General features: G+C 37.7%; 2 protein-coding genes across 5 annotated transcripts in view; one reads left to right on the top strand and one right to left on the bottom strand.

The window, feature by feature from the left end:
• The window catches only part of SMC6 (structural maintenance of chromosomes 6), a 73,660-nt gene extending 65,244 nt beyond the window's left edge, over positions 1 to 8,416 (bottom strand). For 3 of the 4 annotated variants that reach the window (XM_032497070.1, XM_032497069.1, XM_032497068.1), the window contains exons 1-2: positions 8,252 to 8,416; positions 305 to 447 (exon numbers count right to left, since the gene is read on the bottom strand). In XM_032497070.1, coding sequence (XP_032352961.1) covers positions 305 to 442 — 138 coding nt within the window. In that variant the 5' untranslated portion in view covers positions 443 to 447; positions 8,252 to 8,416. The remainder of the gene's footprint in view (positions 1 to 304; positions 448 to 8,251) is intronic. The other variant, XM_032497067.1, reaches the window with a different exon arrangement.
• A 119-nt stretch (positions 8,417 to 8,535) lies between these two features.
• Positions 8,536 to 16,958, top strand: part of GEN1 (GEN1 Holliday junction 5' flap endonuclease) — a 32,075-nt gene continuing 23,652 nt past the window's right edge. The window contains 2 exon segments of the mRNA XM_006191383.2: positions 8,536 to 9,033; positions 16,325 to 16,497. Of these exon segments, the coding sequence (XP_006191445.2) occupies positions 16,337 to 16,497 (161 nt within the window). The 5' untranslated portion in view covers positions 8,536 to 9,033; positions 16,325 to 16,336.

Below are 16,958 nucleotides of genomic sequence, written 5' to 3' on the forward strand. Positions count from 1 at the left end.
TAATGTGTGTCTTCCCTCTTTTTTCCTCTTTGCCAATCTTTCTAGAGGTCTGTCAATTTTGTTGATATTTTCCCAAAGAATCAGCTATTTGTTTCACTGTTTTCTCTAATAATTTTTTCCAATAATCAACATAAACTTCAAAATTAGTCAAGTTATTTTACCTCAGCTTTTAAAAAAATCACATTACTTTTCCTCTGCAGCCAGAGACCTGGTTTCTGATACTGAATTATTAAGAATATGACATATAAATTAGATACAAGAAACATGCCAATCAAAAGACATAATTCTGTAGCTTTGTACTCACCAAAGTAGAGGTACCATTAGTGAAAGAAACTGTACATTCATCTTCATCACCGTCTTTATCAAAATCATCCAACTCTTCTTGTCTTGGTCTTTTGGCATTTTCAGGAGAGAAGAAATTTTCTTCCTTTCTTTTGGCCATCAGGTCTAGATAAATATTAGAGTGACACTGAAGTAAATCGAGTACAGCATCAGTCTGATTGCTCCACATACATTAAACTTAATAACATAAATCAGACGGAGCTTAAGTTTTAGTATTACGTCCATTCATTTTTACCTTAAAAAAAAGTAAAAATATAATCTGTATGGAGGAAGGGGGCCATGAGACAAAGAACGCAGGTGGTCACCAAAGGCTGGAAAGTCAAGGACACCGATACTCAAGCACTTCCAGAAAGGAACACAGCCCTACTGCTACCTTGATTTTAGCCTAGGCAGACATGCCAGACTTCTACCCTACAGAAGTATAAGATTATAAATTTGTGCTGTTAAAAAAAGAAATCATCTGTATATGCCACACTAGTTGATTTTACTTCAGAGTGATTCACGGCCAAGATTTTACTGATATGGGCCTATGTAAGTGTTTTAACTCCTAAACTCTCAAAAGGTGACAGATTCTATTTGTGAAACTGTGGTTTCTAGTATCCTAGATTTGTTAATAGAGATGACATAATGCCTTCTGAAATTATTCCAGAGCAATCATCCAATTTTTACAAATTATAAGGTAACAGGGAATCACATAAAACTTCTATTAATTATTTTCCCAAAGAAGTATATTTGAAGCAGTGTTGCCTAGTACCACCAGTGTCCCTTAACTGTTCGCCAAAGAAATAGTCCACGCGGATTGTCTATTTTTTTTAACCAATATACTAGAAAATTTATACCTGGAAAATCAGTATTTAAAATCATGCAAGATTTTCTGAACATATGAATGTTGCATCCCAAGTCAAAGCTGATGGTCTTTGATTGAAACTGAATGCTATGACTACTCCAAATGTTGCCTTTTCTCTTTAAAATACAATTAAAGATCTAAAATGGTAGGTACCTAATAATTGCTTGTTGAATAACTGGAAAGAAAAATCCATGGCGCAGGTAATCAAAAATTCCTAAGATATAAGAATATGAAAAAATAATTTTAGTCTCAACCCATTTAGGTGCCCCTAGTATTACACCATAGCAGCCCTGTTTGTACCAGACACCTGGGCAGCAGTGGATTCAATGAGATTTTCTCTCTCATGAACTTGGACTGAAAGACTCTGGTCAGGCCTCACTAGAAGAGATAATAGCTCCATTTGACACTGTACATGCAGGGCAAGAAAGCCAGTCTTAAGTGTCCGTGTGCTGCTGAGAGGCTAGTGGAGTGGTGTTACAAAGCCAGTAGGAAGCAGATGTATGCAAACAGGAAAACAGGGACTCTAGAGAAGGAATGCAAGAGAGAAGGGGGGCAGGGAGAAAGAGACTTCATACGGTGTTTAAGTTTTATCCACTGCTTTCCAAACTTATACTGACAGGACCAATTTTAAAGAAATATAAAAAAATCTATACATATTTTGTTGGAACTGTTTTGGGCAACTATCTTTGTCAGGTTTTATTATGACAATGCATGCTTCACTAACTAAACTGGGTAGTTTCCCCATCTTTTTAATGCTGTGAAATGACTACCACGGCATGAATGACATTTAAATGATTTTTTAAAGTGAGAAAGAACAAAGCTTAAAGCTATTACATAACAGAGACTATTTTAATTTTAGTAAAATCATCAATTTCTTTCTTGTATACTGGTTTTTACAGGTTCACTGTACCTTCCTAGAACATTTTTGCTGTAATTTTATTTTCCAAAACATCGATAATTTAAAGTCTCAAATTTACTACACGATATTACCTTGTTTTGTAAAATCCTCATGTATCGTCATGACTCCTTTCATGTGAACTCTATTTAAATTTAAATTTTTCCTCCCCAAAGTAATTATTTGAGTTTATCAAATCTAGTTTTTCTTTAATGAGAATATTTTAATGCTTACTCATATATTTTTATACAACCAAATATAAGAGATAAGCAGTGGGGCCAGAGTTCAGTCTATAATTCTTTACCCAAAGTGCAAGCTAAAAAAGCACACAAAGATTTCTAAGAAGATAGAATAGATGTATTTTTCCTTATTCCTCCTGCTTATTAAAGCTAAAAACCATGAAAATCATACATACTATAAAACAAGCATAAAGATGACTCTGAAAGAGAAGGAAGTAGATTGGCTAGGGGCTTCACAAACCCAGGAATGACACCATGGTGGTTCCCTGAGTTTTGTTTTGCTTCAACTATCCCAGACTTGGAGAAGCCAGCAACTGGGGAAACACCAACAAGTGAAGGGGAAAAACAAGAAGGCCTAAAAAAGTTTGCTCTCTCTAGACAAACAACAGGAAAAGGGGAGCAGAACAAGACAGAAAACTAGATAAGAATCACTCTCCTCTAGTCAAATACCACTGAAAAAACTGCAGTCCTTCCTCTTTCTACCCAGTGTCAGCAAAGGCCAAGTGGTAGCCTGGACCTCCACCCTGGAGACGCCAGAAGGAGGAATATCAACATCCCAACAGGGCTGGTGTCAGAGAAGGCTGTGCAGGCCAAGTAGGGAGCCATGATTGTGGCATCACTTGGAGACCACTGAGAGAACTCAGATGCCCACCCCCAACAGGGGGTGACAGGATGCTACTTACTCCTACTTCCCCTTGTATGGTGTCAGAAGAGGCCTTGTACCACTGCCCGGAGACGTGTGGAGGCCACCCCACTGCAGTGTCCACATGGGGAGCTGAAACTCCCACCCCAGCCCAACTGTCATCGTGAGCTACAGAAAGAGCTCTGGTAAAGTTCTAGATGTGAGTCTCTGTGCATAAGGACTAAAAAACTCTAGGGCAGCAGTTTCCAAAGGATGTGGTTGTCTTAAAAAGTACAAAAGACCTCAAAGAGCGTTTGTTTTTAAATTTTACCATATTATAAATAAGACTGAAAAACATTAAAACAAGCAACACACAAGTACACATACCATCAGTTGTCATAGCAATGGTATCATCACACGTCTTGTAACCTCTGGCAAACTCCACTGTACAGTCATAAGTGAATGAATGTGGAAAACGCAAATAACATTTTAGTATTTTTATGAAAACAATTTTGATCTTGTAGATGCTTTGAAAGAGTCTCATGGATCCCTGGACCCCACTTGGCAAACTGCTACTGTAGGAAGTACTATAAGCATGTCCATGATACTGTGTTATACATTATAAGGTAGAGGTAGCAAATAATAAAGGTAGGGCAGCAAAGAGGCCAGCCACAGAATGACTGGTAGACGTGATATACAGAGTGTGGTCCAAGGACCAGCAAGTAGCAGTCACATCTCCTAGGAACCTGTTAGACATCCAGAATTTCAGGCCTCAATTTAAACCAAGTGAATCTGAATCTTCATTTTAACAAGGTCTCGGGTGACTCACAAGCACATTAAAGTCTAATAAGAATTGTTGTAAACAACATTAAAAAACTTTGACTTTATCCTATTCTGAAGGCAACAAGGAACCTAATTTATCATGATAAATCAAACACCATTTAAAGAGTTTATTAGTTAACGTCCGAAGGACATTTAACCTAAACAAATGCTTTTTTGAGACAGTATTAGCGTTATAGTCACAATTACATAACATTCAGTATCTTTTTTTTAACAAATAACTTAATGCTTATTTTGAATCTCTTAATTTAGAACTTGAAAATCAAACATAATTCTCAAATTATTTAATAGCAGCAAGAATTAATGCATACTGGTTTCAGCTTGTTGCTAATTTCAATTCCCTAGAATACTACCAGGCCATTATTTTCCCCACACCTCCTTCTTTCCCACTCTTACCGCTGTTCTTTTCTCAATTACAGACATTTATTTATTATAGAAGAGCAAAGATGAAGCATTACTTCTTGGTTTTCCCAACATTAAATAACCTTTTAGACACTGCTTTTATTAATGCTTAATAGATGATCTTGCAGTTAGCAGACACTCAAACATCAGCTGATTGATTTTAGTATTTTCCCATTAGAAAATGGTACTTTTTCAAATAAAATTGGGGGGAAGAAGAGGCACGAAGGTATATGTGATTAGCTGATTAGCTTTTCACAATGAATGTGAGATTCTATACCACACAGAAGACGGTGCTACATGACGACGATGTTTTTTATTTGCTGTGCTTGGCCTGGGGTTTGCAGTTTGCTGTTAGGTTGCCATAGTAACCTGCATCTAACAGACACAGAAGGATCCTACCTTTTAAAAAGGGAATCACTCTGTAATTTAATGATAATGGATTTTTAAAAACACATATGACTGTCCTGAGAGTTAAATACAGGTTAAAAAAGTAAAATTGCTTCCAATAAGCTAAAGAGACATATAAATAGATGCAAAGAAAAATTCTTTTAAATATTCTGTATTACATAAAAAAGGGGGGGAAGAAGCTCCTCTGGAATTTTCAATACATCCATAAAGCTCCCTGTAGTCTTTAATATTTGTTTATTTACAATAAAAAATCAGAATTAAGGAACATATTTCTCTCTCACAGAAAGCAAATTCCATTAGAGCAGGAACAGTAACAAATATGCAAATTATCAATAAAAATAAGTTCAAGAAGAAAAACCAATAACCAAGGGTTAATTACAGCAAATATATACATAGGAAATTTGATAGCAACCAAAAGAATTTTAACAGGATTATAAATTTCTAAATTGTAAATTTTACTTTGAGTACCTAATAATTCATACTTCCCATTAATATCAATGTAGGGGCTACCAGCAGTGAGAACAGACATAAGAGAACCGCAATTACCAAAAGAAAATAGTAGTTAAAAAAGGCAAATTGCTGTTGCTTGTGTATATGCCATGGGCTGTTTACATCATCCCCAGTTCCACTCCTCCTATCACCACGGACATATTCATTCTACACTAAACAACCTAATTTTTAACACACTGAATTAATTAAGCACACTGCTTGAAATATATCATGAAATCATATGAGATGCAATAGATAGTAATATAAGTAAGTGAAAAAGTCATTAGTCTATGCAATCAAACAATTACAGATGAGCAAAACTGGAAAGTACTAAGCATAGCACTTCAGATAAAATTTGAACATGCATTTCGTGTTTTTAAAAAATCCCTGTGGTCTCAATACAGATGACAGATGAGGCAGAGTGAGTGAGAACCAGGGCAAAAGAGACCGTCTCTAAAGGATAAGGGGTGCTGAACAAAAGCAGTGGCAGGCATACCAATGTTCACTGCAGCATTATTTACAATAGCCAAGATGTGGAAGTAACCTAAGTGTCCATCAGCAGATAATGGATAAAGAAGATGTCTCACACACACACACACACACACACACACACACACACACACACAAATACTATGTAGCTGTTAAAAATGAAATCTCGCCATTTGCAACAACATGGATGAATCTAGAGGGCATTATGCTAACAGAAATAAGTCAGAGAAAGGCAAATACCCATATGACCTCACTTATATGTGGAATCTACAAGAGAAACAAAACACATGAAAACAAACAAAACACATGAAAACAAACTCATAGACAAAGAACAAATGGATAGCTGCCAGAGAGGAGAGGAGGGGGAAGGTGAAATAAGTGAAAGGGATTAAGAAGTACAAACCTTTTCTTTAATCCTCAACACCCTTAGGAGATAAATATTGTCCTTATTTTACAAAAGGGGATATTGAGACTCAACTAACAGACACCCAGACTTATGTAGCTATAACTTTTAACAGAGCCTAGATCCAAACTCAGGTTTGTCAAAGCCCAAAGTCACTTCTCTTTAATGCCCAAGTTCCTCCCGGCATAAACTGAGTTTAGCCAAGTTTGACTATGTATAGGCAGTGAAACTGGCCATTAATCTGCTCATCTTCTTGTCTACCCTTTGTTAATATATAAAACTACAAAAAGAATTCTTATGTAACGTGTCCCTCTAATTAAAACTTTGGGCTTACTTTATAAAATTTCATTTTGTGTTTAATTTTCAGAAACAGCCTTCACTCTTAAATGCTAAATGCCATTATCCGTACACTGAGCAGGTTTGGCAAGGAGAGAGGATAAATAACACATTTTGCTTGAAAACACTGGGCTTGAAGTGTTCCTAGGATACTAAGACAGGCTGGTGGGCAGTAAAACATACTCTGCATTAGAGGTGGATTTGGGAGTGGAGCTAAGAAAGCCACAGAAACTATTCCGAATTTGTTTACCAGGGAAAGTATGTTGAGTGAGAAGGATGTATCTTATTAACTAGTGAATCAAAAACACTAACATTAATGTAAGTGTCTACCCTTGACCCTCAGTTTTCTGGACTTACGAGTGAGTGAATGTGTGTGTGGGTGTGTGTGTAACTCTGAGGTTTAATTATGTCTTACATACAAAGCATACCATTACGGTAAAAGTTTGAGTTATTTATTAATTCCTGAAAGTAAGCCAAGTACAGCTTTGATTAATTTTCCTAACTTAGGTCTAAAAATGATAGTCAAAATTGTATCTATACAAAATTCTACATCCAGGCACCCAGTAAAATATATTCAGTAAAACAAACTTTCGGGAATAAAACTTGTTTTTCACTGTAACCACTTTAACATGTCATTTGTGCTGACTTTCTACCAGACTCAATTCTAATACTTTATACTAATTATAGATGGACACATACATAAAACTGAAATTCTCTCTCTCTACCCGGACCCCTGCCCCAACACATTTAAGAATCCTGTGCGTTAGGTACTACGTTATTTTCTCAAATTACAGAACAGGAACTGAACTCTACAGAGGTGTTACCGTAAACTTGCCCATGGTCACACAACACTGGTTCTGTCTTACACAAAAACATGTTTTTAGGCAATATTCTAGTAATCTCCAAACTTTTTTCTACTTACACCATTCAAGAAAAAAAAAAGCCTGTAAATACACATCCCCACAGGAAATTATTACCCTGCATATTTCACACAGTAATAGAATGAGATAAAGCAAATCTAAGTATAAGTTCTAATATGCTCCCTCCCCACCCACACAGGCCAGTGCATAAGCTACCCAATATTTTAAAAGATTATACAGCAGCCGTCTAAGTCAGGGAATGTGGACTTTTTCTCTTTTGAATATACCTTTCGGAACAACTTCTCTTTAAAACACTTTCTTTTACTCTCCAACTCATGAAATATACAGCGTAGTAGTCGCTCACATAAATTCTGTCTTCAGGGTATAAACACTAAATTGTTGCTCCTTCTAGGAATTACCACAGTACCACCTCCAGCCCTATTGGTCCTCCAGCTCTTTCTCTTCCCTGAGTCCTGTGGTTCCGCAATTTCCAATAGTGATTCTTTTCCAGTTCGTTTCCACAGGAAAATGAGGGAAAAGAAATGCCATCATAAAACCTCCAAACACCACAATTTAATTTTTCTAGATAATACAGTTTGCATTTTCATGAAATTAGGATTTAACAACAAATCCAATTTAAGTGATATTTACATATATCTCTTAAACATACTTAAGTTGCTACTTGTGTAGTAGCACCAGATTGGTGATCCGAACGCAACCTCCACCTTTTTCCCTTATCCCCCTCAAAGCCACTCGTCACAGCCAAAGGGCCGTCTGGGGCCGGGCGCCGGGTCCCGCAGCCCGAGCTGGGATTTGCAAGCCTCGCGGCCAGAGCCGCCCGAGGGAGGGGCCCAGCGGACACGGGCAAGTTTCTGGAGGCTGAGGGGACCTGTGCCTGCCTGCGGAGAGGGCGCGAAGATCCCGGCTGGCCCGCCCGGGCCGCAGGGGCAGCCTGGACACCACCGCAGCACCGCCGACCCGGCCGCCTCCAAGTGAGCTGAGGGGTGCCGGCCAAAGGGGCAGCGACAGGGGGATGAACCAGGAGCAAGGGAGAGCGACAGCGCGCGCCCTCACCCTACCTCGAACAAATCGAAGTCTCCCCGAGGAACCCGATCCGCGGGGCTGTCGCGGTGCAACCAGACGTTAAAGCCACTGTAGGGGCGCCTCGGCCTCGGCCGGCCGCCGTTGGCCCGCCGGGAACCGTACGCCCGCCGCGGGAGAAGACAGGAGCCCCGTCGCTCCGGCTCCCACCGCGGGACGCTCCGCGCCTGCGCCCCGCCCCCCCTCCCGCCGGGACTCCGCCCGCGCGTGCGCCGTTTGGAGTTTTCGCGCCACTGGCGTCTAAAAGGAGGGGCCGGAAGTGCTCCTGGGCGGACGGGGGAAGCAGGCAGGAGCTCCGTGCTTGGCGACTGCAGGACGCGGAGGTGGGAGGCGGGTGATTTGCCTAAGTGAAAGGGAAAAAGCTCGGAGCCCCATACGACAGCTTCACGCATGCGTACAACAGACCGGCTAGGAGCCGGGAAAGCAGAGTGTGCGGCCTCGGTCGCGGGAAGGGGACAGTCATTTCCCGGAAGAGGCGGGGCCGTGTGGGAGAACGCGCAGAATTCGAAGTGCTTGCAGGGAGCTTTCCGGGTCAAGATGCTAAGCCCCAAAGGCTAGTCTTCGCTTAGGGAATGGAAAGAGCAAGTTTTTCCTTTTCTCTTTCTTTTGTTTCTTTTTCTTTCGTTTTTGTTTTTGTTTTTGTTTTTGTTTTTGCGAAGAGAAAATCTAGAAGCTTGGAGGCAGCGATAGTTAGGATTCAGGCCAAACTGGTAAATGACGGAAGGGCGTCTTTCAAAGCCAAGGAGAAGGGGTTGTCCCGGTAAGTCCCCAGAGCGGTGGAGAGGCGACTCCGCCCGGGCCCTTCCACTGGCTCCGTTGCAGGCTGGGTTGGGGGCACGCTCTGCCTTGGCGTCCCTGTCGCGTTCGCCCGCCTCCAAAAACACGGTCAGCGGCTCCCTTTGAGCCCAGTAGGACGGCGGCCAGAGCCTCCGGCCGCGATCCGGCAATACTTTACGCGCCTGGAGTGTCGCCGCCCCCCACTCCGGGGCGGTGCCAAGGCCACGGAGTCCCCAATGTCCTTCCCCCCGCGCGCTGTGGGGCAAATTCCCTCGCCTCGTCCAAGGCCATCTTGGGTCAGCCTTCCCGGATCCCCCTCGGCACACTTGAGTGTTCCTCTTTTTCAGTGTGAACTTTGTGTTTTGAAAATACTTTCATTATAGCGATTACCTTAAGGCATTGTGGTTGTTCATTTACAATCTTTTTTCCCCCGTGCGAACCTATGTTGTAAATCCCCACAATAAATATGGGAACCAATGAAATTTAAATTCCTTGGATTAGTTTTTAGCGCTCCTGTCAACCCGGCTTAACCTACCGCTTCTGTCTTTACACACCTCTCCTCGTGATACGCTGAACCAACTAAATAATCTACTTTCTCTACTCCAAAATCTTGCTTTTTAGATGGAAAAAAGTGGTGTTTACCGTTACCCCAAAACACCCCCGAAGAAGCTGATATCAAACTTCCGGTCTCCTGTAATGAAACTCCTTCCATAAGACACTCTTTTATTTCTAAAGATAATCAAATATATGTTCCTGTTTTGGCCCTTGCCATGATACACATATGTCGTAGTCAAAATAGATGAAAACACTACAACATCTGGCGTAAGGGGTCCTTGTTGGTAAAAGATGGGAAACACAGTTGGAAGGTCTCCGCTTAGATGTCACTTCCTGTAGGAAGCCTTCTTTGATGCCCTAGACTAGATAAAGTATCTTTAGATCTATATACTCCTGTAGTTCTCTAGCCTACTTCTGTGCCTGTACTTGTCCCGTTGTTATAATTCTCTTTATCTCTAATCACACTCTGCCAAGTTCCTTAAATGCAGGGCTTAATCTTTAATTATTGTATCTGCACCACGAAGGAGAGTTCTGGTGCATAGTAGGCATTTAATACATATTTATTAGTAACAAGTAAGTTAAGCCTGGGTTATATTATGTTTCAAAGTTTAAGTGAAATTCATATAAAAATAAAGCTGAAGAAATAAAAAAAAAACGGTATTAATTAGTGGAATCCTGTGGTAGATCCTATACAATACAATCCTGTGCTGAAATAAACTTTGTACAATTTACCAGTCTTTATATGAAAATAGAGTCATTCTGAATGGAAATTGGGAAATTTAAAATATTTCCTGCTTTATTGTTAAAAAAATTCTAGTGTTTTTGCTTAAAACTGAAATAAAACTGGAAAACTGCTAGTTTAATAAAATGTATATTTTTGCATAAATCAAACCGCTGACTTCTTTTTATGTTCTTTAAATTTGATTCATTAGTGGAATTAGCAAGGTTCTGTGCTTTTCTCACCTCATTCAGTTTTATAATTAACCAATAAAAACTTACTCGCTTTTAAGGAAGTTTTAGAAGCATAAATTGATTTATGGGGCACCATATGGTTACATCAAAGGGATCTGTTTTTTTTTAACCTGAAGGGGATTCTTAAAACTCTTTCTTTAAACTAGAAATTCACGGTCTTTCTACCAAGCAATAATACCTGAAATAGTGATTTTTTTTTTAATACCAAGCTATCAAAATTGGTGATGAGATTCAAAGGATATCAGAATCTTATAATTCATCTAGTTTAATATGTATCATTTCGTAGATCGGTTAAATGTCTTCTCAAGGTCATACAGCTAGTCCGTGTATATCCAAGACTGAAATTCTAGCTTTTCTATCCCAAGTCCAGTGCTCTTTCACTAAAGTAAATAAATTGAAGCCACTAATAGGCTATGAAGTTATTTCAGTTTTCACCCTATTAAAATAAAATGCAAGATAAAATTATCCATAGTTTTGGGTGAGTTTGCTATGTGTAGTATTTTTAAATTTTACTTAATGCTGAGCTATTTTCAAGTAACCTTATCAGGTTGATCATGACCTCATGCAAGAACCATCTGTTCTGTCTTTGAGTGTAGTTGTACTTGAATATCTTAAGAGTTGTTGCATTCTGTCCCTTTTTGGAACTTTAAATAACTTTACCGTCTTTCTATTGCTACTTAATATCACTGCAGAGGAAGGGCTGGTGCAAAAAACAAAATGATAAGGAATAGAAAATGATGTCTCAGGGAAATAGACATTTTGGATTAACTACATTCTTAAAACATGTTACGGTGTTATTTTTCATAAAATAGATATTTCACATAATTTACCCTTTAGAACTACTGAAGTATTCTTTTAATATTCTCCTTTTACAAATGATTTTCAAAGGAACATGAATGAACTTAAAGACCTTGGGTTGTAGTTCTACTGAAGATAATCCTATTTTAAAAGAATGTGTTAACATTTAGAACACTATAATTTTAGCTTAATATCTTCTGCATTTTACAACTGGCTATAAGATAGCACCATAAATGAAGTAAATTAACTGGTGACAAGCGGAAGTTATGTCACCTTTAAGAAAATTCACTGTCCATTACCTAAGAGATGATGATTTTAATATGTTTTAGATTTTTAAACAAGACCATTCTGGCTTCCATGAGCAGAATGATTGTGTGGGGGTGGAGGGTAAGGAAAAAGTGGAAGTAAGGAGACCAGTTAGGAGACTACAGGCAGCACCAGGGGAGGATCATTAGAAATGGGGGTTTAGGATGTATTTTGGAGACAGGAAACTTGCTGATCAAGTTGCTGTTAGAGAGCAAAGTCAAGAGAACTGTCAAAAATGACTACTAGATTTTTGGCCTAAGCAACTGGATGTTTGAGAATGACTAGGGCTAGAACAGTTTTGAGAAGTGATGGAATCAAGAATTAGATGCATATTACTCATCCATATAAAGATAAAATAGGGGGTTAGATATTCTTATCAAGAACTCAGAGGAGTTGTCAGATGATGAGGGATAAATGTTAGGGGGAGGGAAGAAGAGTTCCATCATAAGAGTCTTCAAAGGGGACCCAGCAATGATGTCCTTTCCAGTGTAGTCTGCCTCTAACTGACTCTAAAAATATTACTCTTCCTGTAAGTCTGTCTGCTAACTTTCCAATTCTTACGCCTACCTCAGTCTTTTAAATATTGTTACTTGGCATAGTTCTAATCTATCATTTTTTAGTTAAAAGAAGTGAAGACTATATAAAGCCTTCCAGTTATTCAAGGCCTAATGGAAATTAACTAATGGTAAGTTATAAGAGAAAAAAAAAAAAAAACAGATTTGTTATGGCATGTCAGAGAGAGGCTAGCTCCTAAAAAGGTGTCCTTGATTCCTATGATTCCAAGAAAAAAGTGAGGGAAAAAAGCGTATTTCATGATAGCAGCAATTCTTTCATGGTTATGAATGAAACAAAGCAGACCATTACTACTTTATAGAAGTATACGTGGGGAGCATGAGAGAGAGTCTAACCTTTTTCAAATCCATTTCTGTAGATACACGGGGACTTGAGGTTAAGTTACCAAAGTTGTTTAAAAAGGAATTGGATGAAGGTGGTCAAAAGTTACAAACTTCTATTTATAAAATAAGTAAGTACTAGGGATGATTAATAAAATTAACACTACTGTACATTATATATGAAAGTTGTCAAGAGAGTAAATCTTAAGAGTTATCATCCCATGGAAAAAGTTTTTTTTCTTTTTCTTTTAATTTGTATGAGATGATGGATATTCACTATACTTATGTAGTAACTGTTTCATGATGTATGTAAGTGAAATCATTATGTTGTACACCTGAAACATGCACAGTGCTGTATGTTAGTTATATCTCCTTAAAACTGGAAGAAAAAAATGTGACCAGAAAAACTGGCAAGGAAAGAGACATTTCTTTCTAGAAAATGTCACATAACTGGGGAAAAGTGGAGAACACCTTAGCTCAGAAACAGTAACTCAAATTTAACTTTATGGTAACTAACAGATAGTTTTTTACAGACTTTTCATTTTGCCTGCATTGTTCATACTAGTTGTGTTTAAGTAGGCATTGTTACAACTTTGTAGTCTTTGCTCATATAATAAAGGAAAAGCCAAAATAGATGTCCTAGGTACTCATTAATGATATCTGTTCAACTACCAGTAATTTGTTCTGTGACATAACTGACAAAAGAAATTAAAATAACATGGGTAATTAAGTTTTAAGTGTAATGATCATATTAAAGATATTACTCACAGGTTTAGTTAAAAGCCCTCTTTTATCTTCCTGAAGGGGTCCAATCTGTGGGAATCTTAAAATACTAATAGAATCAGCTCTGGGCTTATTTTTTTTCCACACATGGCTGCCCCAGTGAATAATATATTCCACTGAAGTCTGTACAGAATGATCCTTTACAGAATGATCCTAATGTGCTTGAAATATTTAAAGGACTACAGTTTGTAAACTTTGTAAACTTAAGAGTCTACCTGGTCAATTTCTCAAATTTTTTTCTACCTCTCTCAGAAGGAATACAGTTTACATCACAGTCCTATACATAAATGTGTTTGTATGTGTCATGATAAACAACGCTGCACCACATGAAAGTCTTCATTCATTACTATTGTTATATATGTATAGTCAGTTTATGTAATGAAGCATTAGAAACATGGTAGAAAGGATTGAACGTAGGGCTGGAAAGGCCAGAGAAAAGACATACCTTGCCTAAGACCACACAACTAGTTCCAAGGTATTCTGAAGGAAACCAGAAAATGTGATCTCTCATACCTAAAAAGCCATGCTGAAGCTGTATTTGATATTCAGATACTCCTAAAGTTGCAGAATATTGCTTTTTAATTGACCCATGAACTATGTACATATTTTGTAACTTAGTATTTAGGCAGGAAATGAACCATCTGAAGATTTCTAGTTTCTTTTCCTAACCCTTTACAAATAAAACCACATTTTTTAAGCTTTTTTTTTAATTTGAAAAGTAATACAAGCCTATGGTTATTTTTAAAAATAAACATAAAGAAATATACTTTGAAGAGTAATTCTTCACATCCCTCAACTTCAGTCATTCTTACTAAGTAACCTATTTTGAACCTGTTTTCATTTTGAAACCTGGAGTCTTTTTTTTTTATTAATACATATAGATCTATACCATTTTTATTTGCTGCATCACCTTCTCCATTGTTTGAACATACCATAATTTACTTAAAGTTGTATCCTTTATTGTGAATATTTGGTTCTTCCCAGTGTCTTACTGTTACAAAGAGTGCTACAGTGAATATCCTTGTATATAAATCTATATACACCTAAGAACATATCTTATTAAAGTAAATTCCTAGGAGAGCTATTGCTAAATCAGGAAATACCTGCATTTAAAATGTTGACAGCTTGAGTCAGGGTCAGATTTAAATGAAATAAGATCAGCTATGATAATGTTCCTCCAGAGAGGAATTGTTTAATTTCCCTCAATAGCAATCCATGCCAGTATCCAGCGTGAGTCACAAATAAAGGAAAGCACAATTATCAATAAGAACTTCCCCCTCAAACTTTCTATTTCTGAATTTTGCATGTTCTGATGGTTAACACTTTAAAAAGCTTGTTTCCCTTTATAATAATGCCTTAGAAAAATATGTGTTCCCCACTCTTTTTCCAGAATTAACTACAACTTTTTACATTAACAAAGAGATAAAACCTTGACTCTGAATCTTTACCACGATGCCACCCACATTCAATCAGTGGGCCTTCTTGGTGTGAAATAGACAATCTGAGCACTGGAGCCACCATTAACTATCTAATGCTTTCTTCTCTACATTTAAATCTGTCTATCTTTCCTTCTAAAGCAACACACTAGCAAATATTTCTGCAGCTCTTCATAAAAATGAGTGCACAAAATAGTAATTATGGTAACATTGGCCGCATTTAAAATTAAGATTCAGAAAAGCTCAGAGAAAATGACAGCCACAGTTCCAGCATTAATTTTCTTTGCAGCCACATAAAATTTGAGAACATTTGCTTTTAGTATGGACTCAGTTAACAGAATGAACAATACAGTACATTTTATTTAGAATGGCTCTGCATTATGGTAATAGCCTTTTGACTTGATATGTTTTTGTATCCTACCTTGTGTTTTTGGAATAAATTAAGGTCGTTGTTTAGAGGATGATAATCTGTTATATAGTCAGACTGAATCTTTATTGCAAATGCTACGTACTATTTTTTGTCAAATAATAACAAAGGAAAAGAAAACCAGATATAGATGTTTAATAAGGAAAAACCGGCCTATAGAAAATACCAAAGCAGGTACAATAGCAGAGTTTAAGCCAATTTTGTTTTTAAAATATCGAGCACATAGAAAAGAGTTTAACATTAACATTTAACATTTTTTAAAAACTTTTTATTTTTCCACAATGAACATGTATGACCTTGCAATTTAAAAAGCCAATGCTCTTTTTAAAAGGATAATTACGTATTCCTTCAACTCTTCATTTTCTGCCTCTTTTCCTTCATTAACCTTTGGTTTTTTTGCTTGTGTTGTGTTTGTGTGTTTGCATGCTTCCTTGCTTTTGCCTTTCTGTTTTTCCTGATTATGATAGAGGATTAATACTATTCTCACTTTAGGTATGTAAATCAAGGAGTGAATTCTCAAGGCAAATTTGTTTTACCACATCCCTGGATTTTCTACCCATCTCTGGTTTGTTAGCTCTTATTATTAGCTGGAACACAGCTAATTATCACTTTCCAAATTTATCCAAAATTATCACCTCCAAATTTCATGCAATATTAACACAATATTAATGTAACCACGCAGAAAATTTTATTTTCAGCCACTACTAAAGGCAACGTAGAAAAGAAGAGGAAAGAATGAAGAGAGACAAGGGTACCATTGACATTTGAGTTACGTTAAATTAAAAAATAACTGTTTTTCAGTACTATAGAGAAACCTGTATTTGGTGACAAGGGTGTATTTTAAGGACAAATTTAGCATGCTCTAATCCAATGACTTTTAATCTGTTAGTTGCATTAGTGTTTTTGAAGCCACTAAGTATATTACCACCTTTTTAATGTTTCTGTGTTCTCAATTCTTCTGAGAAGGTGACTAATGAAAGAATTAAAAGAATAGTATATTTATGAGTCACCCCAAACTAGCTCAAAATATATTGTTTGAATTTCTGTTCTGAGCTTCTATGTCTTTTAACAATCTTTTGAAAAGTGTGTTTCAAATAATAACAGATAACCACGAGAATGGGAGTGAATGACTTGTGGCAGATTCTGGAGCCTGTTAAAGAGCACGTCCTCTTGCACAGTCTCAGTGGGAAAACCATTGCAGTTGATCTGAGTCTCTGGGTATGTGAAGCACAGACAGTCAAAAAAATGATTGGAACCGTCATGAAGCCCCACCTCAGGTAGAGTACAAGTTCTTAGAATATAAATAGATGATTGTATAAGCAGTGGATATCTTGGTTTTGCTTCCACTTTATTTCTTTTGTTGTTGCTGTTTGACATTTTGATATTTAAAAATGTGCTGACGTGTCTAGATCTGCCATCTCTTTACTGGTGACTCACAATTTGTACCTTACTCTTTGAGTTCCAGACTCACATACCTAGTTGCCTACTTAACGTACCCTCTAGGATGCTTCAGTGACTACAAGCCAGATGTTTGGGAGCCATTCTCCCCTTTTTTCATCCCTCCCCACATCCAATCCATTGGGAAGTCTTGCCGGTTCTACTTGCAAAATATACTGTACATTCACAAACCTCTTGATGTCCAGAGGCATTACCTCAGTGTATGCCAACATCTCTTATCTGCCCTGCTAAGATGAGATCTTTCCCTCTGTCCTCTCCTGGCCTTCTGCTGCAAACCACT

This window comes from Camelus ferus, chromosome 15 (genome assembly GCF_009834535.1).
Source record: "Camelus ferus isolate YT-003-E chromosome 15, BCGSAC_Cfer_1.0, whole genome shotgun sequence".
NCBI classification, from domain to species: domain Eukaryota; kingdom Metazoa; phylum Chordata; class Mammalia; order Artiodactyla; family Camelidae; genus Camelus; species Camelus ferus.